We start from the raw sequence: 24,050 nt of genomic DNA, 5'->3' as shown, positions 1-24,050 counted from the left end.
AACTTTTCTTCTCATCATAATTGTTCTGTTTAAAAGAAATGTGAGGATATTATGTGCTCAGAATAAAGTAAATAAACGTTGCAAGGAGTTAAGTTGCAAAACTTAATATTTAATCAAAATAAAGCGTGAGCATGAGCTGGTAATTTGGGGTAGGCTTCAGCAATTAAACAAAATGACAGTCAGTGGCATGAATGCTTATGTCTTACATACTGCTTTGGCAAGTATCTGGTTTTGTCTGAAAATTGAATATGCATATGAAGGAGAGATCACTATAATTGAATGGAAAATGTGAAATTACAAAGGCAGCAAAGTATAAATAATTGAAACTCAGGTTGCAACTCTAGCTTTTGCATTTCATGAGCTCAGTTGCAAACAAAATTGCTAGAATGGGAATTCACGTTTTTGTTCTGCTTTATTTTACTTTCATGGTACCATAGTCCTGGTACAGAGAGCAAAGTAGTGAAAATGACGAAGTGATAATTAAATATCTGTAGGAAATTAATAGTCAAGCCAGAGACTAATTTTCAGCAGTCTACAGCTTTCATTATGTATGTATATGCTTTGATTTCTCATCTATATGGAAAATGTATCCTGTAACACTGCACATTTTTAGTCTTTCTCCTCCAGAATTGTTTAACTTCCTGTGTTCCGTGGTAAGATGTGGCAAGCTTGTTTTGTTTGTGAAATCATTGCAACAAATAATAATTATATTTTCTTTACTTGAGAAGTTCTATTCAACTGCATTCTCAGGGAAACTAACAAAATAACAGGACACTGAAATACCAGGAGTGTGTTACAGGGTTATTCTGTGTGTAATATTAAGGCTATACAAGTAAAAGCGAAGCAAGAGCAATAAGGCTATACAAGAAAGAGCGATATATTCTCCTCTGTCCTGGCCCTGCCATTGTCCTGTGCCACCATAGGTGCTTGAGCTGGGTGAGAGTTGTTCTGGCTGAAGCTAACCTGGAACTGGGGAGGGCAAGAGTGTTCATCTTCTTTTACATCATCTAGCTCATGTTATGGCTGTGGAACTTCCCCGCTAGTGCCCCAAGTGGAAGTTAACTGTAGCTTGAGGATGGGCAGGCAGGGAAGCGGCTATTTTGGACGTAGGTCGGTATCTCCAGTGGCTGAAGTATTGCTGTTTCCATGGAATACATTAAAGATAACACATTTCTTCTTCTGAGATCAATTCGTATTTATTTATCTTGACAAGTTTTAGAATAGTGTTTCCTCATGTTGAATGCAGTTCTTCTGGAGTTAAAAAGCTGTCATCTGTTCTTTTATTTTTTTTACAAATAAAAAGGACACTTTAGTACTGTCAGTGTGAGATCATTGCTGTCTAATAATAGGCATTTTAGAAGGTTTCTATTAATGTCGACTTTTAACAGAGCCCTCTTACTAAAAGAACTGTACCTTATAATCATGCTGCATCTTTCACTACAAAGCAATTATATGAATTGTACGAATTGGCAAAAATCTATTAGCTCTTAAAACTCAGAATGTTACTTTTGATCAGAAAGGAAGCAATCTTGTTTAATTTCCCCCTCCCCTTCATATGTCTAAGAGAGTGGGAGCCTGTGTGAGGGAGAAAAGGAGCCTGATGGTGGTTAATGGCTAATGAATACAGCAAAGGATACAGGAATGGTTGCCTGGCAACGTGGGGAGGATGGGCTGAGGTCCCCTGTCAGTACATAAGAGTTGACTGTTTCCTCGTCTTTTGAGCTCACCAGGACCAGCTTCTGCATTTTTGCATACTTGGTTCTTAATATGTAACATCGCTGGGTTATATTTGTATATTAGGTGTTTTGTCTCTTATGTATTTAATTATTTTAAAAAGAAACACAAGAAGAATGGAAGCAAATCAAGCATTCTAGTTAAAGGAATAAAAGATGTTGTGAGTGCTGTCCCATGCGGTTATTTCAGGACAAGAGTAATATTTAGTAAGAACTTTGCCTAGAATTGCAAGCTCTTAGATCTAATTCCAGGTAAAGTTATATTTTCTTAGTCCAAGAGCCCTCTAAAAATGACTGTCAACATACTCGGTGCTCATAGATGATGGGCCGGGGTTTGTGTTATAATTGCAGCCTCAAGAAGATTGTCTTTTTCTGTGGTTGAAACATCACTATGAAACGACACATCTACTTTGTTTCCCCTCTTACTCTGGTATAACATCAGGCAGTGAACAGTGTGTGCACTGAGGGGTATGACAGACTTGACCTTGTAGAAGTTGTTCTTAGAGCAATTCACGTGAATTTTGAAAATGGGTGTCAGTATGAGCTGTAGATGTGTCTTTTTGCTGGTGTGATTGTACAGAGGTACTGTGTCACCAGGGAGACAAAGGGTGGCCATCAGTAATGTGGTGTTCTCTAGAAGGCCTTTATGGAAAAGTGGATTGACGTGAACACGTGAATGTGGTTATAGTTAAGTCAACATTGAACTAGTAACCTCTTTTCTGTGCATATGTTTATTAAGGACAAAGTTACAACTGGCTTTCAGACTCAGGCTTCATGATCCCATATTGTGTCTGTGTTTGATTTTGCCAGAGAAGTAAGTGTTTTATCCCTTTCAGGTCTCAAGAATAACTTTATTGCCTAATGATAAGGTCAAAGCTATAGGAAGCAGGTTGGGTTCTTGTTTTGAATTGTTGAACAATTGTTCTTCCACCAGGAAAAAAATGAGGTTAAAGCGCAAGCACATCTGCAATTGTATTACCTTGGGAATTCTTAAAAGCAGAAAACCCACATCTCTTGTACTAGTAAGAGCAGTTGTCATTTGCAAAATGCTTGCTTCCATTTTTACTTGTTGGGTTCAGTGTTTTTGTTAGTAGTTGTTGTTAAGGATGAATCTTTTTAGAGAGTTTGGCATGCTGTGAAATCTGACCAGCTGTCTAAATATAGTTTGTTTATATGGAAATGCAAACAAATCCATTATTTTTTAGTGGGTACTTTGTAATTGTCAGACTTTGAATAATCTAGACAAAAATCAGTGTTTTCATTTAACTTGTTTTGCACAGTCTATTCTCTCTGTGTCCACATGCAAACATGCAGAGGCAAGATAGCAGCAGCCAACTGTGTAGAATTGCTTCCTTGAAACTGGAGATAACTCAGAAATTCAGGTGAAAGGTTTAAAATGTTTCAATTTGTATAGCCAAAGCCTTAAGGCAATTGTCATTAACAAAATGGTCTTTCACCTTCATTCTTCATGTTGCAAGCAGTAGCTTCTGACTTACTATTTATCTTTTTAATGGTTTATACTTACATTAGAAACCCCAAGTTTGCTACAGGGTATTGAGAAATGTTTTGTAACTTATGATGATTCATGGGAAGGTTTTGGTAAACTGTTCTGGATTGTATTTCATGGTAACTTGTACTATTAAGGGCAACTTTGGTGTGTAGGTAAGATTGTTCTTTCACATCACCTGCACAAATAAGTGCCTGCTGGTACAGTTACGTTAACTTGAACATAACATTCAAGGAACTGCATATTGCATTAGTATTACGGAAGCTTGAATCCAAGTGTCTGAACTTGTACTTTAATCTACTATATCAATGAAGGAAAAGATTACGAATTTAAGGTTGATGTATTTGTCTTCATTACCAAGATGTCCAAATTATTGGCTATTTACCCTCCTATAATAGATTCTGAGACCAAAAAAGATACCTTAAAAGTTATTATAATTGAACCAAGAAAATTAGTAAAGATCAGTGAGTTTTCAAAAACATTATAGTAGTTTCTCTGTACTGTGCAATGCTGTTGAAAAAACAAACAACAAAAAAACCCCTCCACAAACTCTCCAAATGTTCTTTTATTTGCAGCCAAAGTAAATAATTTTAACCTGGCAAATACTCACTTGCCAACTTTTGTAAGGAGTGCAAGTGGAATGTTATTTCAGTGTTCTGTTGGAGTACGTGGTGATGTCTTATGAAATTTCAGTACTACTAATAGACCAACACATTGTTTACATTGGAACATTGGTTAAAATTTAAACTAAGTAAGTTGTGCTTTAAAATGATGCTTTAAATCAACCAGATGTGAGACTTTCGACGTATTTTTGCATGGGTTTTTGTGTTTTCTGTAGTGTTCTTCTGCCTCATACCATAGTGATTTCTGTTGTGTTTTTGCTTTTCTTATGGGACCTAAACATAGAAAGTCATGGAAAGAACAACCCAGGGCAGGCAAGAGTTCAAAGGTTTTTTAATGTACCATGAGCATTGTTTGAAAGCATGTGTCTGATTCCTTAATTGTGGGCACAGAAGTAACTTCTCATCCTTCATTTTGGCTTCTATGCTGTTTTATTTACCTTACATAATACCCTGTCTGAGAAACGGAGACAACTTATTGATTAAAGCATATGAAACAAGCGTATGGTGTGTAAGCAGGTAAAAAAGGACATGTGTAATGTATTTTAGATCTCATTTCCTATGTTGATTCTGTATTAAAAGAATGAAAATACATTAAGCAATGCAATAACTGCATCCCAGTAAACACAAAGCCAACATCTGTGTTTTCTAAAAGTACCTCACTGAAACTAGAATTGGGAAAAATAAAACTTTATTGCAGATTTGGAGAGAAATGGAAATGCTAATCTAAAAATCATATATCTTTTTTTTTTTCTCCTCTCAGTTGGGGAGAATAAGATTTTGCTGCCTTTACTCTCTCTGGAAAAATACAGCTCATTCTTTTTGTTAGGATAATGCTTAGATATTTCAGAGATGCAAACAACAATAAAGAGCGTTATTCCATAATAGAAATGCTTTATATAGGGAGTTAGTTACATTAAATAATTGAACGAACTAGTTTGGAACAAAGGAAGCATTTAATCAGTCTGAAGCACAATTCCAGTGTGATGGATGTGCCCTGCTGTCCAAGAAGCCGGTCCAGAATCTGAGCCCCAATTTGTACAGTCCAAGTGCAGTGTCACCCACCCATCTGATTTTGCAGAGTAGTTGTTAAAAACTAATGAGATGTGCTTTACTACAGACTAATGAGGTGTGCTTTATCTGCAGAGGATTGTAAGCAGATGTGATGTGCAAGTGTCTCACTGGAGAGGAGGAGATGGTAAATTACGGGTGCGCTGAGCTTGGGTGGCATGTATACATGTATATGTGCCTCCTGCAGCATGCAGCTGATCAAGGAGGCTGCGCTCACCTAACAGCTTGTCAGCAGCCAACAAAGCTGTCTTATTCCCATGTTCTCTGCTCCTTCATGGGCTGATTAACATTTTTTAAGCAGCAGAAAACTGAGAAGTGATAGGAAAAACTGGGTAGCTTTCTGCTGGTGAAACTGTGGGACTAGTGAACTGAATCAACTTGTCATAGATTCAGAAGAAGACCACAACTATCACAAGGAGGCAGCAAGTCTACTGGCTATAAAAAAAGCAAGAAGTGAGTGTAGGAATATCACCTGAGTTGTCAGTATGCCCCCTCGTTTGTTGGTAGGTGTGTATGCATCAAAAGCATTTGTCAGACCTCCTGTGCAGAGACTCCCCGTTCAGCCTGGCTGATGACAGGACAGAGCTGGGTTTGTGTCTCTGCTTGATTCAGGAGGGAGCTGGTTCCCAGCTTGTAGCACCCGATGGGATGTGTGTATTGCAATGAATGGCTGTCTTGCTGTATGGGCAAGTCCCACAAAGTGAGGTAATGTGTTAGTGTAACATTGCTTCTCTATAAAATATATTATACATACACGTATATATCATTATATATACATATATACATTGCAGCTCTTCTGTTGGAACAATCTTCAGTGATTGAAAATTCACACACAAGATTCATCTTGGCTCTTCTGCATTAGCTGGGGTAGAAGATACTTTAGAGTCCAGGTCTTCATTAGCTTGACAATCCATCTCCATATTAAATCACTGAATTTTATACCGTATGTTTGTTACAAAAGTCACCATATGTGGCTGGGAATGCAAGCCGACCTACTTAAACCACAACTCTTCCCAGCAGTGTGAGATACATCTAGAGATGAGTGTTCATCGTGCTGAAATCTCAACACAAGGGCGCTCATTTCTGCGTTTTAAAAAGTGCTCTCTCTAAAAGGAAGAGGGTGGATTAAATGGTGAATTTATTTTTATTGAAGCTGATCAGCTTTTGATCCCCTGTATTGGGTTTTTAGGCTCTGTGCTTCCTAATGTGGTCTTAGAATAGTAAGATTTACTTCTTCGTTGTGCAAGATGGAGTTGAGTATTAGTTAGCATTTATAGCATTAGCTCTCTTGCTGACAAATATTAGAGAAACGTTTTTCATTCCCTTGCTCTTGCTTTCTTTTTTTTTTTTTTTAAGCTGCTTACTTCTGTCATTCAATTTATCCTTTGCTTTCAATTATAACTACAAGATACATCAAAAGTAGGGGTGGTAGAAATAAATCTTGCAGCAATTTTTAAGTAAAACAAACAGCATCTTTAAAAAACACTCGTTTAATACCACTGCTTTTATAAATAGTCGAGTGGACTGAAGGGCAGTGAAATTGTTAACCTTTTTACTAGATCTTATACACTCTGCGTTAGTATAATTTGCAAGCCCAGATTATAAAGTATCATCTTCCATGCATCAGATCTTTATACTTGTTGCATAATTTGATTTTGTTTAATACTGAAAAGACCAAATTAGAAGAAATAAAAAGGAGAAGTTAGTTATTTTTTTCCTGTCTTCTACAAACTGACTTCAAACTAATGTGTGTGTAGCTTTGGCTTCTGTGGACTCATCTTTCAGCTGCTGAAGTCAGCTTGAGTTGTTATGTGTTTTCTGAAGACTCATTTATGCTTTCAGTAAGTAGGGACTGTAAAAACACTAGAAGTGAATGAGGAGGCCACTGTTGATTTTGATTGCCAACATTTTTTTGACGTTTGGTAGCTAAAGCTGTGTGAATGAACAGGAGGAACAGGAACTGGTTAGACAAAGATATTTAAAGTAACTTTAGAAATGACATTTTGACAAAGCCACCTGTTTTCTGTGGAGGGACTAATACCTCTGCTGGGGAAAGCTGTCGATTTTTTTCTTGTTTTAGCTTTCCAAATAAGGGCTTTGAGAGTGGAGAGAGAGATGTTATTTTTCTTACGATCATAAAGCTATGAAATGGGGTCAGAAACTGAACTGTAGTCTTAGATCCTTCTCTACTGTGTTCTGTTTGTCAGTCTTTTCAGGACTGATAGGTCTCAGAGAGACATAACAATTATCCATTATTCAAGTATTGCAAAAAAATAATGTATGCATTATTAACAAATCTACAAAAATTAATGAAAACTCCATGGATGTTTTGAACCTTGTTTTCTTCTGCATGCTAATAAATTCCCTTGGCATGAGATTTTCTCATTCAGCAAGGGAGAAGGGAGATCCCAAACACCAACAATATTAAAAACCTGAACATCAGTATCTGCCCCGTCATTTTTGTGAGGGAGAGAGGATTGGCACTGCCCCTTTTCTCCTAGCGCTCCTGCCGTTGTTGAAGGTGAAATATTTGTTCATTTTATCATGTGAAAAATGTCAGTCGGTGGTGCCAGACAGGTAGTCACTACGTAGAACTCTGTGCACTGCTTCTCTTCTGCGATAAACTTCAAAACACTTGGTTGTCCACTGGCAGACTTTCACAGAGACTGGACCACAGAGTCAGCTTAGAGATTTATGTGAAACAACTCTGCAAATTCCCAGTGCTTGCATTTAAGCTATAGTTACAATTTGTATCACCTGTGCTATTTCACGTGTAGTAGGTATACCTTGTTATTTGCACTTTCAAAACATTGAAAGTATTCTTTGAGGGAAAAAACCCTGACATGTCTTCCTATTACATTTGTAGAGTACGTAGCATAATACACCTGGGAATTTGAAACATGGTGCCAATAAACAATGACAGCAACTGTTAGCTGTTGATATTACTTTCTTGCATTAATTCTATAAATATCTGGATTCTTGAGTGGAAATGAGAGTCTTGAATGCAATTTGTCGCGCACTTAGAGGAAACCTTTGCTTTCCTGAAGGCTTTCAGTTGTCGGGGCCTCTCTAGGTTTGCAGGTCTACCCTAGAAAACTTGTGACAATATCCTCTGGCAAGTTTTTTCACCATTGGTGGAGAACACTCTATTTCTAGTGACATTGAATGTAGGTAAGGTTGTAGTCATCCCTGACATTTGCAGTATGACACAGAGGTCTGTTTGGCATGGCTCTATGTAAGATGTACCTTTTTTCTTTTGTAGAATCACTGTCATAATGAAATTCTGTTTCCATTCATTGTCCGTCAAATGCACTGCTTAGAATCAAGAAACATTGTAGTTACTATACTGTAAATATACAGAACAACTTTTTATTTTCTTCTGGGAGCAGAACAAAACCACTGCATTTTCACATTCGGGTATTTCTAGAAAGAGTGAATGAATCAAGAGTTCCTCCTTTGGAAAGCACTCCATTTAAATCATTGCATGCAAGTGAGCACAACAAACGGTTTTAGGGGAACATAAAACCAAGCCAGTCATTTCTCACCATCAGTCATGGTTGGAACAGGAAGCGTGAAATACCTTGAGTTTCAGTCCTTTTTCCGCTATTCCCACTTGCAGGCTTCATTTCAAAGGAAACAAGTATTTTCAGTACTATCACTGTCACCTCTTGAATTCTTAAAAATATTAAAGAGTTACCAGAAGGTGATGTGATAAAATGCTAAAGCTTAAACTACAAAATACTTCTGTATGTGCTAAAAGCCTAAAATCAGGATCTGACTCTTTAAGGAAAGTGGTGGTACTCAGTAGCAAAGAAGAACACTTATTTTTGTTGCCTTAGACTTCTGTTTTCTTTGAGGATAGTAGCTTGCTCTATATGTGGGAGGAACTTACAGAATTGAAGGTAAAAACTAAACATTATTATTTCTTCTGTGTTTAGAAGTTATAATAATGTAGGATATTTAAGGATTTCTGTCTTTCAAGAGATGGACAGTTTGTGTTTGAAGAGGGCAGAAATACTTTAGATATTTCTGTCTCGTCAGTTAATTACCAAATATATTTTGCTTAGCACTGCAGAACTTCATTGACAGATAAACTTGGTATTCTTAGTTATGTCTTATAAATATAGAGCAACTCAAGTTTGTTTGAATGTAGAAATTCAGCACTAAATCTCATCACAAACCCCAAGTTTGGTGGTGAAGGGAGAGCTTCTGTATGGGCTCCTCTACTATCCCCAGGAAGGGTTACCTCTAACATGGGTATCGGTTCTCAAATCAAAATACTAGTAAGTGATGCACTTGCCATAGTGACCTTGCTTGAGAGCTGAGATAAAGTTCAGTACCTAAATATTTTCCTTATCCTGTTTTACGTGCCTTTTATCAGCTTTGAGCTTCAGGATGATGGTGCAGATCTCCTTTAGTATTAGAGACCTGTTTGAAAAGCAGGAATAGACATAGATCCTTCAGTAAAGGCTCAGTACCCACTCTTGCAAGCTCATTTCATTAACTGTACTACTGGATATTTAAAGGAAAAGCCACTTTGGTTTGTCACTATTCAGGTAATCTCAAAGCCAGCAAAGTTCTAGGTTATGCATTGTTTCTGCACACAAAAATAATTCAGTCTCTGTCCTGCAGTAGAGGAAGCCACATTAAAACTGAGCTGAAAAGGACTTCCATCCACTAAATGGAGGTTTCATTTGAATGTTTCATTCATACTTTCAAGTGGAAACTTGGTAAATTAATTGAAGATGATGTTCAGCATCGGAACTGGAAGTTACTGGTGTCTGCTGTGCGGCTGGGGAGATTCCCAATGTCTGCTGGAGTCTCTCCTTCCGTGCCGACTCTGAACCGGCCAAGGGCAGCTCCAGTTCTTTGGCACTAAACTGGGATTCTGGGAGGGATGAGCCTGGTGAAGTGTAGGAACCATTGGCTGCAAATTTTGAGCCATGAGCTGAGATTGAGGATTATGGGGAAAAAACCCAGCAAAAGCTCAGCTAAACTAACAAATAAAATCATGAAAGGCTGATTTTTTCAAACATAAAAGTTCATTTTGCTTTTTTCTTTTCTTTCTTGGTAAAAGCCTTTTCTGACTGAACAGTCAATTTAACCCAACTAATCTGATCATCAGGGAAGTATAAAGCATGAGCTTTTTCTTATGAACCAAGTGAGAAGGTGTTTTGGAATTCACAATTCAGATGATTCAGGATTGGGATGCCTGATTTACCTTCTGTGACAAAGCTCTGACGTTTAAACATGGCTAAAAGCTGGCGGTTGTGAGGATGAGGAAGGTGCTTAATGTGTGCAGAGAAAATTGAGAGTGAAATGCTAAAGGACACAAATATTTTTTTATTCTGCGTTGTGAAGATTAGCTTGAGAAGTGTTACTGTCTGGGGGGATATTCTTATTCCTAAATAAGACTTACGTTTGAATTAGCATAGTCTGTTTCAGAAATTCTACTTTAAAGGTACACTTTACCTAGCCTGAATTATCTTGAAACACTTATTTCCATTTTTTTTTTTCCTGCCTGTCTGTTCTAATAAATAATTATTTCAGTGCTTTAAAAACAGTGGAGAAAAATGCAATACAGTTTAGCTTTAAAAATACATATTTTGTACTGGATTAAAAAAAAATCTAGTGCTATTGATTAGACCATTTTGAATGTAGCCAGATACAGGTTAACATTTTGAGAGTTACTTAGTGCTTTCAATTTTTCATTGTTTGTTCCTTTAAAATAGTGCTGTGGCTTCTCTTTGATTTTTGTCATTGGCAGCTCTAAATGTAAATGTTAAAATCAAAGTAACTTTGTAGGCAGAGAGACAGGTGCACTTGTTCAACAAATTGATCACAAATGTATCAGACACCTGTTATTTGATTTCCCCAGCAGAAAAGAGCAAATATTTTCTTGGAACCCAACTTGAAGTCTGGCCGGATAAGATTACCTTAGAAGTTTGTGTCCTTGGGCTGGAGAAAAGAGGGGAAGAGAAGCAAAATAACCTTTTGTTTTGTTTATAAGCCCTTTCTGTTACATAGTCAAAACAATCTCAAAATTACAGTGTTCAAGTGAAGCATTTTCCTTGGAGGTAACCTTTGTAAAAGACAGGGAAAGGGTGGTTTTGGTTTTGAGGTTCTTCACGAATATTTTGCCAAGGGGCACTGCATCTGCGGCGATGCTCGTTCTCCGTGGTGGAAGGCTGTGGCTGCAGAGTTTCCATCCCGTTGAGACTGGCTTGATGGTTATCATTTAATTTTCCTATGAAGTGCAAACTCAGAGGATCTTTAAAATCAGTCACAAACTTTCTGTTGGCATTTTGACTAAAACACCTGCTGTGGAAGGAGAAGCATTCTTCAGATCACTATCGGTGTGAAAGTGAAAGGCAAGGGTGGGGAGTAAGGGAGCGGGAGAGTCCAGGAGGAGACAAAGCAGCCTTGCCTGAAGCACATGTTAATCAAAGCGAGATCAAAGGATATGATGTCAGTTTATAGAGAAACAGGTCAGGCAAGCCCAGGTAGCTCAGGAAGCAGGATGCTAATTATTCACAGAAGAAAGTCAGGTATACGGTTACCGTGCTACAGTTGAAAGTCGGGAGGTCAAAACTTGCACAGCAACCGAGTCAACTTGATAGAACAGCTTGGGTTCTTACGCAGGGGAATTTATAGTTTCCTAGAAATGGGAGAGAATGAGTCTGGTGTCCCAAGTCCGTCCCAACAAGGTGAGCACGTGCAACCTGCAAAATGCTGAGCGGTTTGGAAGTTTGGGGCATTGTCAGTCTCTGCATGTGGGAGCTTGTTTTGCTGTCGGCTGTTGCAGCGTGTGCTGCGTGTCCACACAAGGGGATGTGTTTTTGCATGTGCGTGTGTTCTGGGGGAAGGAGGAAATCCACAACCCTCATGCCAGCAATACATTGCTTTTAAAAAAACACTGCAGGAATTGGAGGGTAAGGGAAGATGTGATAAGATCCGTATAAGCATTCAGCACTGTGTTGTCAACAAAGGTTGCTTTAAACTTAAGGTGATTTGTGGAAGGTGAGGTTACCAGTCTGTAAAGTATTTCAGTCTGCTGGAAGTAATTTTTGCATAGGAAATGCTTTGCACAACTGTTTTGTGCAAATTGAGTACCTGTTGCATAGGAACAGGCCGTGGTAGATGCATAAAGATGATATTCTTTCCAATTTGCATTCTTGGCTTATTCCAGGTTGTTGTCTGTTTTTTGTTTCTTCTGTGGGCTGTGCTAAGGTAGCACCAACACATACAAAATAGCCCTTGTAAGCACTTGTGTGACTAAATGTAAGAACAGAACATTCTGTCCTAGGTGTTTTAAATTTTCAGTAGAAACCTGAATGCAACAGTTCATAAATCTTACTTAGTCCTTCTTCTACAACATTAATGTCAAATTTTTGCTTTGAGAAAGAATGTTTTCCCAGTAGCTCTTTTTTTTCTTCTGACAGTTTTAACATCCCAGGAAATACTATCTTCTGAGGAATTATTCCATTATTTTATCATCTTAGCATTCAGTGTTTTTTTCCCCTGATATTCAGCCCCTGTTTTTTTTTCACTTACATTTACTGGTTTCATCCTGGCCTCTTTTTCATGCTTTCCATACCAGCAAGGGATAAAGCTTTGTATCTATTATGCGTTTTGCAAGAATCCTCAAGCTAATGTGAAATTTGCAAATGATTTTCCGAGAGCTGAAGAGGTAACTTTCTAGTCAACGAGAAGCTGTGTTACTATTTTTCCCTTGAAGTTATTCTTTTTATACGCACAACCATGTTGTACTGGCGTTCAGATATGTGTTTCAGACCTGTGTTAATTGGAAATAACTCTGGTAATGCCAGAGCATATTTGTTCGTGGAGAGCTTCTATTCCACTGCTTTTTTTTGGTGGTGTGTGTTAGTAAGTATGTACATACTACCTGGAAAACATGCAGCAGCAAATTCAATTTTGATCCACATTTTAATTTTGAAAAAAGCAACATTAATGTTCAGTAGTGGACAGGTCTAAACACTATTCCTGGCACAGCAATGAGAGAATTGGCATTGTTTCTTTCTTAACTCAGGATCTGACTTGAGGTTACAGGGTGTGGTGTTCAGAAATCTATCCAGCCTAGTTCTGATCTTGGTTTTCATTCTGTGAGGGTCTATTTCACTGCTGCTAATAAAATGATTTTGATAAAACTGATGTGAAAAGTTTTTAGGCCCGTTGTATTTTGTACAGGTCTTTTGGGAACCGTGATTGTGATTGACTTAATTTTTGCCTTTTCTCCGTTAGTGTAAATAAGCGTAGCCAAATGGAATTCCTCTTGATTTGCATCAACAGAAATGGGACAAGAATTAGGGCTGCACAGTAATACTGTTTATTAAAGATAAATGTTCTGGGCATACACACATACGCTCCCAGTATAAGTTTTTTCATTTGCTATCAATCTGATGTACTGGGTTATTTCCATATGTGCTTGTTTATAGAAAATGTCCAAAATAATTGGTTATTCAACTGTTTTTTTTTTTTTTTTTTTAAGGAAAAAAAGGTGGAAAAAATTAACATTACCTGTCAAAACCACTGCTAGTCAGACAACTTGCATTTCTTTTCATGTTATTTATTTTTAGAGAACTTGGCGCTTGTGTGAATTACTGAAGGTCCCAGATTGACAGCCCTGGGGGCTGGCTTCACTTATTCATTAGCAAAAGAGACACAGGCTGGGCAGCAGGTGCACGAACCTCCTTGCTGTGCTTTACCTGTGTGCTGTGGTTCTGCAGCCTTTTTGAGGATCCAAAGGTTTCAGTTCTGTTCGCTCCTTGCCTTTCCCTGCAGCATTTTCTTCTAAGGGCACGACATAATGGTCTTGTGATGATTAGGTTTGTGCACCGAAGACGACGCAGAGACCTTTATTTGATTTCACCAAACAGCCGTCAGATGGTGGAGAAGGCTCGGGGCTTACATAAGTCAGTAATTCTCGCCATCTGGTCAGTCAGTGAATATAAGGTCACTCTGCCGTCACAGCAGTTTTGTTTTGCACCACGTACAGTAAGTTCAGAGAATAAATTAGCTCTTGGTTCGATTCTGTTGTTATTCTGCTCCTTCTGTCAATGCTTCAGCCTTCCATTTCTGCAGAGGCTCACGGCCAGGGTGTGACAACCAAAAAGAGCAAAGCCTTGAACAGTGGGCCTTTGACTGCTCGCCATCAATTGATTCAAGTGAGAGCCCTTCAAAAATGCACTGCAACTAACTGAGAACATCTTGTATTTTTGTGGCGCTTTTTTTTGTGGTTTTCTTGTTGTTTTATTTTTTTTTTCTTTCAGAATCAAGCTCCACGAGTTGTTGTTTTCAGTCTTCTGTGAATTAAGTACTGTTTACTGGAGAGCATGACAATATTAGCCCCACAAGATGCAATTACTGTAAATTTTAGATTTATGATATTGTACATCAGTTGTAATTGATTTTACACTGTATTGCATTGCTGGATGATCATAGTAGTTTTGCTCGGTTGCTAAGTGTGTGTAATACATGCTTCTCTCTCTGGTCCACAGAGGACAGAGTTAAAAATTGACAAGTTAAAGCAGCTTATTCTTCCAGTTCTTGGGAGGCACAGTAAGTGAGCAAGAATGAGAGGAGTCATATGAGCATTATAAATACACCATCCTGAAAAATTTGGGGCTTTTTAGGGTTCCCTTATTTGCTGTTTATTAGCATATCTAAAGCATTTTTATACATTATTTCATTATATACATCTTTAATATAAACATATGATTAGGTAAGTATAATATTTCTTAAAAATAATTTTCAGCAGGTTCAGATTCCTTTTGTAATTAATCTGGACTTTGGATCAGCTCCAAAGTGTGCATTCCTTAGGGTTTGTTCTTGTGTTCCGATGTTGATTTTTAGATCAATATATATGTAGTCTCGTGAAACATTTAGAGACCAAGTCTAAAAGAAGCGACTATTATTTTTTTTGCTGAGAAGGGTGATAGAAAAATATCAAGAGCCTGCATAAAGAATATGGCATGCTTGCATGGGGCAGTGGGGATTAAAAAGGAATGTCCCAGAAATGAATTTTTGAATGGTGTTTCTTCAGTCTCAAGCTTTCTTAATGAGAGGCCTTGTTGGCCACCAGGTCTGCCCTGCTTGTTGGATTATGAACAGTCTTGTTTCAGGTTTGTGCTTTTGAGCAAGACTCTGAATAATGCTAACGAATGCTGTAATCAGCTGCGGTTATTAAGTGGGGTTCTAACAAAAGGTAACTCTGAAGATCCATTGTAAAAATGCTTCCTCCCCACTTTGCATTCAGTGACCTGAGAACTGAGTGCCTGTTTGCTCTCTGGACAGGAATTAGCAGAACATCATTGGGTCCCTCCTTGGCTCTTTTTGAATGATAATAGTGAGGGTTTCCTGTGACAGCATTTCTTATATAGATTGGCTCTATTCACCAACCAGGTACAGCAACAATGGGTAATTTAAAATAATTCATTTTATTGCTGCCTCCTGTAGATTTTTGACTTTCATTTCAAAGTGGTGAATCTAGAGAGCTGGAGAAGTATGTTCTGATCACTATCCTGGTGCTGTGAAAAACATGAGATTCACGTAGTCCTGCAGAGCCATCAGCAGCTGGATCAGTACTCTTTTGACTTCGGCTTAAGTAATTCCAACATTTTTAGGTGCTTTTAACTCTTTTATCACAGGTATGCTATTTTTTTTTTAAGCTTTGATTTCCCGGTTCGTATGTGCTCATGAATTAGGGTTTGGGATTTCAGTTCTACAGAAATATCCTCATGATCATAACCCTATTAAAACTGAGAAAACTGCATAAATTGAAATATGATAACAGTGAATCTCTCTCCAATGGTGAGAGTCCACTGTAGAACTGGATATGGGACCCAAGACTTCCAGCTCCCAATCTGCTTCTTATTATTGTTGTTTTGCTGTTATAATCCTTTCCAGTTCTTAGAGGTATGCTGCAGGTGATTGCATCCTAATATATATGCCTGAAAATGAAACAAGATTGCAACATCTTGCTGCAATACACAGAACTGAAATTGAAAATGTAGGAGATGTATAGTAAAAGGATGATGTTTGCAAAGTGTCTCAAAACATTTCCTTGTCATCTTGATCATAAAGCTACTTTAAACTTCGAATTTCTACCAAATGTAGAAATAAGCTCTTGTCGGCAGTAGGGTCTATCAGATGAAGTTTTTGCCACTCAGGGATGTGATCCAAGGGAAGCTGTTGATTTTCTACCCAGCACATCATTCTTCAGTGTGTGTGGTAAGCATTATATTTATTTTGGCTGCTCCTTTACCTCTTTTCTCTGAAAGTATGTTCGCTACTGGAGAAAAGTAAAGAACTTGAGATTGATGCAGAGGGAATATCAATATAGTTTTAGCAGTTCAGGCAAAATAACCCAAAGTTCATGTAAACTTCTTATGCAGTTATGACATAACTGCATAATCTAAAGAGTGCTTTGCGTTCATAGCAGGTCATAACAAAAGGTCTCTTATTCCTCCTCTTTGAAGTACTGGAAGTTTTCTGGAAGTGGTTGGAATTTTTTCCATCTCTGTACAGGGATTGCTTTCCATAGTCCTGGTGAAAAACATGGTGATGGGGGGGTGGGTTATTTTATTTGTCCTTTTCCTTGAAAAACAGCATCTCCACAGATCACCACCACAAATGAGGTGGTATAATCCTGGGACGGTATCCTAAACAGCATTTCTGTCTTGCATTGGGTTGTTGAGATGTGCTTCTTAAAGACAAGCAATGTAGTTTTCTACATTGCAATATTTGTTGCGATCAAGGTTGGTTGTTTTTTTTTCCTACATCTTTAGTTTTGTTTTGTGTGTTGGCATCTCCTGCCCTCCCCTCACCCCTTCCATCCTGGTCTCTTAATTAGTCCCTTCATACTGACAATATTCTTAATATTCCATTAGGTTTATGGACATTGCATGACTGTAATATAGTATCATTACATTGTAATATAGTATGCTTTGAGAAATGATGAAAAAGTAGTACTGAAAGAATTTCTACTTTTCAGTGATTGTTGTGCTCCTGGGTTGTGTTTTCTATACCATTATCATTGCTATTTAAGTTGGATTTGAGCCAGTAGAAGAAATATCAGGTTTTTTAGGACATAGAGGCCAATTAAAAAGAGTACTGACACAGTACCTCTGCAATAACGTTCTCCCACATAGTGTGTAGTGAATGTTCAAAAATTTGAAACGGGTCATTGTAAATTTGTTTCAAATCTGGAGACTTGTTTTTTTTTAGTTTTCCTTCTATTCTTAGTTGCTAAGGGTGACTCTATGCATTTCCCGATTTTCATTATATATATATATATATATATATATAGTATTATGTATAATATATCCTGAGGTGTATGAAGCAACTCTGTACTAGCAGAAGGAAAATTTTAATTAGCATTTGAGTAACTTTTAATCTCATTCACCTGTTTCTAATCGTTTGAGGGAGAAACTGTACTGCTTCAATTCACCCTTCTGAAACTAGTAATGATTTGTTAAACCAAGAGCACACCATGAAGGTATTCAAACAAAGCGTGACAGACGCATAAAGTCTTTTATGTCACATCATGTGCGTGTGCCTTGAGAAGAGGTGGAGAAGTGCACTGGGAAAGGACTCTTAGTGCTGTTGCTTTTTTGTCCTACAGGTTTCAGTAGTTATTGCGAGTTGCCATAGTCGTGGCAAGTAGTTAAAATTTAACACATGTACAAAAGTTGAGGGGTTGCATGTGGCTGTTTTAGCCTTAATTACTAAGGAAATGAGCCTTCTGTAGTTGTGTTATATCTATCAGATGAACTTAAAAATGTTCAGGCAAAATTCAGGTATTTTGGATATTCTTCTGGAAGAACGTTTTTCCAGAAGATTTTTATCAGAGATCACTTGTTTTATGCAGCAGTAAATGTACCTGAAATGTACCTGTCATAGGTATGGGGGAGAGAGGGAGAAAACAAGCTCAGTTACTTTTCAGTGACTTTAGTACTTCCTATGCTATGATTAGTTTTTAATTACACAGACAGCTGTGCAACCCCAGGGAAGTGAGGACGTGTCCACACCTACAGAACAAAATGCTGCCTGGTTTGCTGAAGAAGAGTGCATATTTGCCAGAAATATTGTGATTTCTTTACCTATTATGGAATTTTCTAGCTCTGATTATTTCAGAGGGTTAAAAGGAACGCTGTAAGGATGCAGTCCAGCTGTATTTTATATCCATGTCATAGTTGTGACGATTTTAGCAATCTCACAGTTGTGGAATATTTAGAACTGTGAACAGTAACTGCAAAACTGTTTCTTAGCATTCAGAGAAGCAAGACAGATTTACATGATCCATGTCAGGGAAGTAGCTGAAACCAGTGGAAACCAATGGTTACCTTCAAGGAGACTTGCCACGTTCTTCACTCTTAAGAAAGACATGCAAATTCTGCGTAGCAGTGCAGAAGCTTTTTGCTTAAATGTTTAGTTTCTGGTCGTGTTCACTTCAGGACGGTGTTTCAGCTGGTGCAGAGCCCTGGGCTGCCTTGGGCCGACACTGGTATGGGGTCTGTTCTTGCTGCACCTGCTGCTGCCTTTTTGCAGTTTTGTGTTTCTGGTTATATTCTGGTCATATACTGAAGCTGTTCTTAGGACTGAGGAGAATAAAAAGCATAACCGAAGGTTATGCTAGATCTGTCCCTATAGAAATAATCATAGAAAGCAGAGGGGAGATCTTTAGCATGAATGTTACTGTGAATCTGCAGAGATAGCTGTAGTTTCATAGTAGCTGGCTTTGTCAATTTGTATATGTATTCATCTTTTTCTTCCAACAGTGCTTCTATAGAAGTGCCATTTCTGCTGTCTGTGTAAGCTCAGCTTTATGTGCCTTCACAACACAATTAAGTTTACCGCATTTTATTCCTGCTAGTGCTGCAAAGAGGGGCTGAGTCAGACTGTGTTTGTTCTTGTGCTTCATCAGCAGAAATGTTTACCAACTTTCTAGTTATATTTTATTTGTGAAAAGGCGATGAAAGTAATGGGGTTGCACTGGTATCAGAGGGTCTAATTTGGCCTGTGTTGTTATTAGCATTGATTGAAATAAGAAATAAACCAATTTTACTTCCACTGCCCAAGGCCGAGTTTTTAGGGCTGACAAGAAACAAATATACATCTTTCCACTTCTAATCTGAGTGTATTTAACCCAGAAGTCTGAGAGTTACAGTAGACCCAAATCATGACAGTGTCGGTTGTGCAGCAGTATATTTTTTTTTTCTCCTCATCCTCAATCAACTTTTCTCTCTTCTCTTGTGCTGTCCTTTCTCTCTTCAAGTCTCTTCCCAGTATGGCTTGCGCAGATGAAAGCCTAGGTGGACTATTTGGGTTATCAATATAAAACCATGCCAATAGTCCAGTAGATGAAATTACAGATACCACATCACTCCCTGTTCGGGCAGCGCTGAGGACTCCGGTGCCTTGCACGCCATCCCTGGGCATCTGCCTCCCTGTCACAGCAGCTTCATGGCAGTCGAGCTCTAAGGGGCTTTAAATCCAGTTCTCTGTTAATTCATGGGCATCCTGGCCATCCACCTGTGAACTGTAGTATAGCCGATGGTTAATGAACAGCAAATTGTATAAATCCATTTCCTCTACATACCTAAACAACAAAATGTTTATAACTGTTGCTTTGCTGATATAGAGAATTTTTCCTATTTACTTGTTCTGTGCTTACCAGATTACATGTAAAAACCATAAAATCCTTTATATTATCCATAAACACAATAAAAAAATGCTACACTACATAACTTTGACTTAGTCAATAATTCTAGGCTTAGCCTGAGGGGTTGAAAAGAAAATTATTCCTGTTACAAATTTTAATTATGCCATAAACTTTGGGAAATAACTATTGATCTTCAGCATCTGGCATCAGAAATGTTGTCTGCTTTTTTTTGGTTATTTAGCTTGTTAGTAGCATTGTCATATAGGATAAAAATAAAAAAAGTCAGAGGAGATGAAAATATAACATATGCAAATGAGAATATTTTGGTTTGTTTATGTACTAAAAATATTTTATTACTGAAGTTTTCTGTTTCTTACCAGATTTTTTTAGCTATCTCCGGAGAAATTTGCATTTGAGATGCAAGAAAGCAAATTCTAATTCTATCAAAGACCCTTTTTCACCATGGGATGCTATAAAGGAGACAGTATGTTTCTTGTCTTAGAGGTAAATTTAAAATTGCAATTGCAATTCAATTGACTTTTCTCTGATATGGAAAAACTATAATTTCAAGGACCAGATAAGACAAAGGCTAGAGCCTTATTTCTGTGTTTTTTTGCCTTAAACCAGGGCTGTTAGACAATGGGTGTCAGTGTAAAAATTTTGTCTGGCTTAAAATAGTGAAATTCTGATCTGATATGAGTCAGTGGCAAAGGTAGCATTGCTCTTCAGTACCGGGAGCTCTTACCTGGATGTCGCAGAGTAGGAGGAAGAGCTTTTTAAAGTGTTTGAATTTCAGAACAGCATGTAATGAGCACAGCATTAGAAATGCTGACAACCTTTCTAATCATAATAAGGCCTAGAGCCAAATGTGTTGTTTCATGGCATTTCTACTTATGGTTGATGAGGTTTGACTGTAAGGGAAAGATGAAGGAGAACTGAGGTGATCCCCAAAATAGTCATTTCAGGTGACTGGAAATACAGGCTGCACTCCTTAAAGTACCAGTGCGAGGATCCTTGTAGGCAGAGTAGGATAAAGCTCCCTTTCTTTTGCCCTACTCAAAATGGTCTTTGAGGAGATGCTGTGGTCTTCGAGAAGATGTACCCTCATTTTGAGGTAATGGCGGAAGATAGTCTTTCCTTCCAGGAGAGCTGGAGCTACACAGAGAGAACTCACTGAGGAAAAATGGGTTAGAGAGCTCCAAATAACTGGCCTTAGAAGGACAAAAGAGGGCAACTCACTGCAATGACAGAGTGATGGAGACTCTCGGAGTCATGAGAAGATGCTAGTAGGACCAAAAAGTGCTTGTTTTCTTTCCAAATGTCTATATCATGTAAAGCACGAAGGTAGTTTGTGTGGTCCTGAGAATCATGCCAAACTATTGTATTAATAGTTGTATTTCAGTTGGCTTAATACAAAGATATAGTGAACCTAATCTTAGTGCCAAATACTGTGTTGAAACTTCTGTATTAAAAGGTTGGTTGTAAAGCTGTAGTGTGGGGGTAGGCTGCTCCGTAAGGGAAACTCCCAGAACACCTTTGAGAAATATTGTACTTTTCTCCCTTTCACCCCTTACTTTTCAACAAGGGGTGGTTGCATATCTGTCACTTTCTGCTTGCTAGTTTTACTGATATTCTCATGTTTTTAGCATCCTGTTGTGAGTGCTGATACAGAGTGGCATCTGAAGTTTCTCAAACTTTGTGTATGTTACTGCAATGCTGTGACCTCTTACTGAATAAGTAAACTAAGCAAAGTAGGACAAAGCTGACTTGAGAGAGGCAGCTTGTTGTAGCTGTTGCCAGCTCTTTGGTAGGAAATTGCTCCCTCGTAAGAGTATCTGCCAGTGGTGTATTGATGCTTGAACCCTTCTGGCTGACTTCTGGCTGACTAGCCTTGAAGACAAGGGGAACAAAAAATGTCATTGAGGCTTGCAGGCATTTGAGGTGGCCAAACTGACAGGTTGCGCTCCAGCAGGTAAACGGAAGACTATTAAGAACACACAGAGACAAAATGTGTTGTGTGAGCATCGAGTGTTTTGTTGGGATGAGCCTTGGTGAGGAAGACAGCTGTGGCCTTTTCAAGGACATGGAGCAATGATGCAGTCTGAAGGCTTTCTATAGCAAGTTCTGACTTAAATATTTTCAGATAAGACTAAACATCTCAATTGAAACACACATCTGCATTCTCTTTATGGAGCAGGATTAAGGTGGCATTTCTATCTGATTGCAGAGCCCTTGGTAAAGTTAAAAGCATTGCACTACCCCCAGTTCTGTCTTCTCTGAAGAACCCTAGTACTACTTGAATAATTTCTTTTCTATACTTTAATTTTTTGAAAAAAAATCAAACTTGTGAAATGTATGCATTTTTATGGCAAAAAAAACCATTGAAATGCCCAGATCTCTCTCTAAAAACTTCCAGCAGTTTGCAAACCCAGGCCTCCCTTGATTTTTTGCTCCTTTGCAGTTACCTTTTATCCATTTAATTTGGGCCTTGTACTCTAGAAGAGTTCTGCCATCTGTGTGTTGAGTCATTTTTTTTGGTGACAAAGGGAAGCTCAATAAGTTGAAAAATGTAAGCTCTAATTTTTATATACTCTACTTTTTATGTATTGTTTCTGGCTGGCAGGTCAGATTTGTACTACTGCCATATGCAGCAACTTAAAATTCATGGTGGTATGTCACTGCGGCTTCTACACTGAAGCCGCCACACCAGAGAACTATTAACTTTCAGTTAATGATAACAGAAAATGTTTTATAATAAACTGTGAAATAACCTCATCATCTGCAAAAGGTGTAAAGATTTTATATTAAAATGCAATTAACTTCTGCTTTTTTTCTTGTTTCTTCTTAACAAATTGGTTATGTAAGACATACAACTAATTGGCTTTTGCTTTGGAGGGAATTTGTGTTTGGTATAACATGGTGTCTGCCCTAACAATAGCTGACTGCCACTAAATTTTCTGATGTTTACATGTAGCGAGATGGACTCCTTTTTGGTAGGAGCAGAAAAAAGAAAACGGTAGCTTACACCTGTTAAAGCTGGGTGCAGAACTTTACCCTGAAGACTCAAAGCCATAGATGGCTTAAGACAGAAGGGGACTTGTTTCAATTTGTACTTGAATAACAGATTTTCTGTGTGGGCTTGGGTTGCCCCCTTGTCTTGCTTTTCACAAATAATTTGCTTCACTCTTTACCTTTGACTTTCCTTGCAGATAGGCAGCTAATAACAGCCTGAGCGCTGCAGGCATTGCAGGGTTAAAATCTGTCAATAATTCTCAAGTGCCATTATCTTAGTGAAGGTAAATACAGTGAGGGCAGGGACTACTTAGAAGTACCTTTGTGGTTTTAATTGTCTCATTTCTAACAGTAGAAGTGTTCAAATGAAATGGAAAAACATCCTGGTGTTTTCTATACAAAAAGAAGCTTTCCTAAGATGTGAGGTTAGAATGTGCTGAGCTATTAAAAATCAAGAGAAAGAGTAAAACTCTATCCATGAAGGATGGGAACTGAAAGGTTTGGAGAGAAAGGTAACAACATGAAGAATGTGATATTTGTTCAGAAACCACTTGTGCTGCCGTGCCGGGCAGTTACTCAGTCTGGTGGCACCAGCCACCTTCCTTTGCACTGATGGAACCTCTGCTCAGAGAGCAAGATTCCACCTTCCTCAGGATATTTCTTGTTTCAATACAGACTTTTCAAAGACCTATTTGGCTGTATGTCTGAAAGGCTGTAGGCACTGTACTAATAGCAGTGTTATAAAACAGGTCTTAATGTAATTATTCGTGTTACCTCCTTCCTGTGTCATATGGAAGACGTGGGACAGGTTTCTGGGTGAAAGAGGGATTAGTTACTTCAGTGCCCTGTGCACAGCAGCCAGGTGAACACTTTTCCTTTTTTCTTATGCTGTAAAGCTCTACATCTGTCTGAGTATCTCTAAGCACTCTCCAGATGTGATCTAGAAGCGAAGGGTTCCCTGTATGTTACTTCAGAGTTGTGTTTTTGATCTGCTTTGTGACATTTCCAACTCACTTCATAATGCAAAAATCTATTTGCTACAGAAAATAAATATGTATTTTATTATTTTTTACAAACAATTGAAAAAAGACATTTATCTGTCATAGTGATTTGGTTTTTGATTGACTAATGGAAATGCTAAGTATTTTAAGATGTCAAAATTCTTAAAAAAAAATCTAGCCCTTAAATTTGCATTTAGTCAAATATTATCCAAAATACAGTCGTTCTTAAATGTGAAAATTGAGATTTGACTTATACATATAGTGTATTTCTTTGGTTATTTTGATGCTACTGCCTTCTGCATTTTTAAGGTAAGCGACATCCTTCGTTGTTGGCATGGATGTCTTTAAAATATCAGTACCTGTTGTGTCTGGACTGGCTTTCTGAAGGCGACTCTTCACATCCTTGAGGAACACCACAAGTGT

At 38.1% G+C, this 24,050-nt stretch overlaps 1 protein-coding gene across 7 annotated transcripts in view; it reads left to right on the top strand.

The window, feature by feature from the left end:
- The window catches only part of NAALADL2 (N-acetylated alpha-linked acidic dipeptidase like 2), a 455,965-nt gene that overhangs the window by 92,413 nt on the left and 339,502 nt on the right, over positions 1-24,050 (top strand). The window contains exon 1 of one of the 7 annotated variants that reach the window (XM_021293087.2): positions 13-11,638. The exons of 4 other annotated variants lie outside the window; for them this stretch is intronic. In XM_021293087.2, the coding sequence (XP_021148762.2) occupies positions 11,596-11,638 (43 nt within the window). In that variant the 5' untranslated portion in view covers positions 13-11,595. Of the gene's footprint in view, positions 1-12; positions 11,639-24,050 lie in introns of those variants that run through there. 2 more of the 7 variants (XM_005506618.3, XM_065073813.1) reach the window with 2 other exon arrangements.

The sequence above is a fragment of the Columba livia genome, chromosome 9, assembly GCF_036013475.1.
Source record: "Columba livia isolate bColLiv1 breed racing homer chromosome 9, bColLiv1.pat.W.v2, whole genome shotgun sequence".
NCBI classification, from domain to species: Eukaryota; Metazoa; Chordata; class Aves; order Columbiformes; family Columbidae; genus Columba; species Columba livia.
Note: the sequence above shows the minus strand (reverse complement) of the source record. Positions and strands in the feature narration are given on the sequence as shown.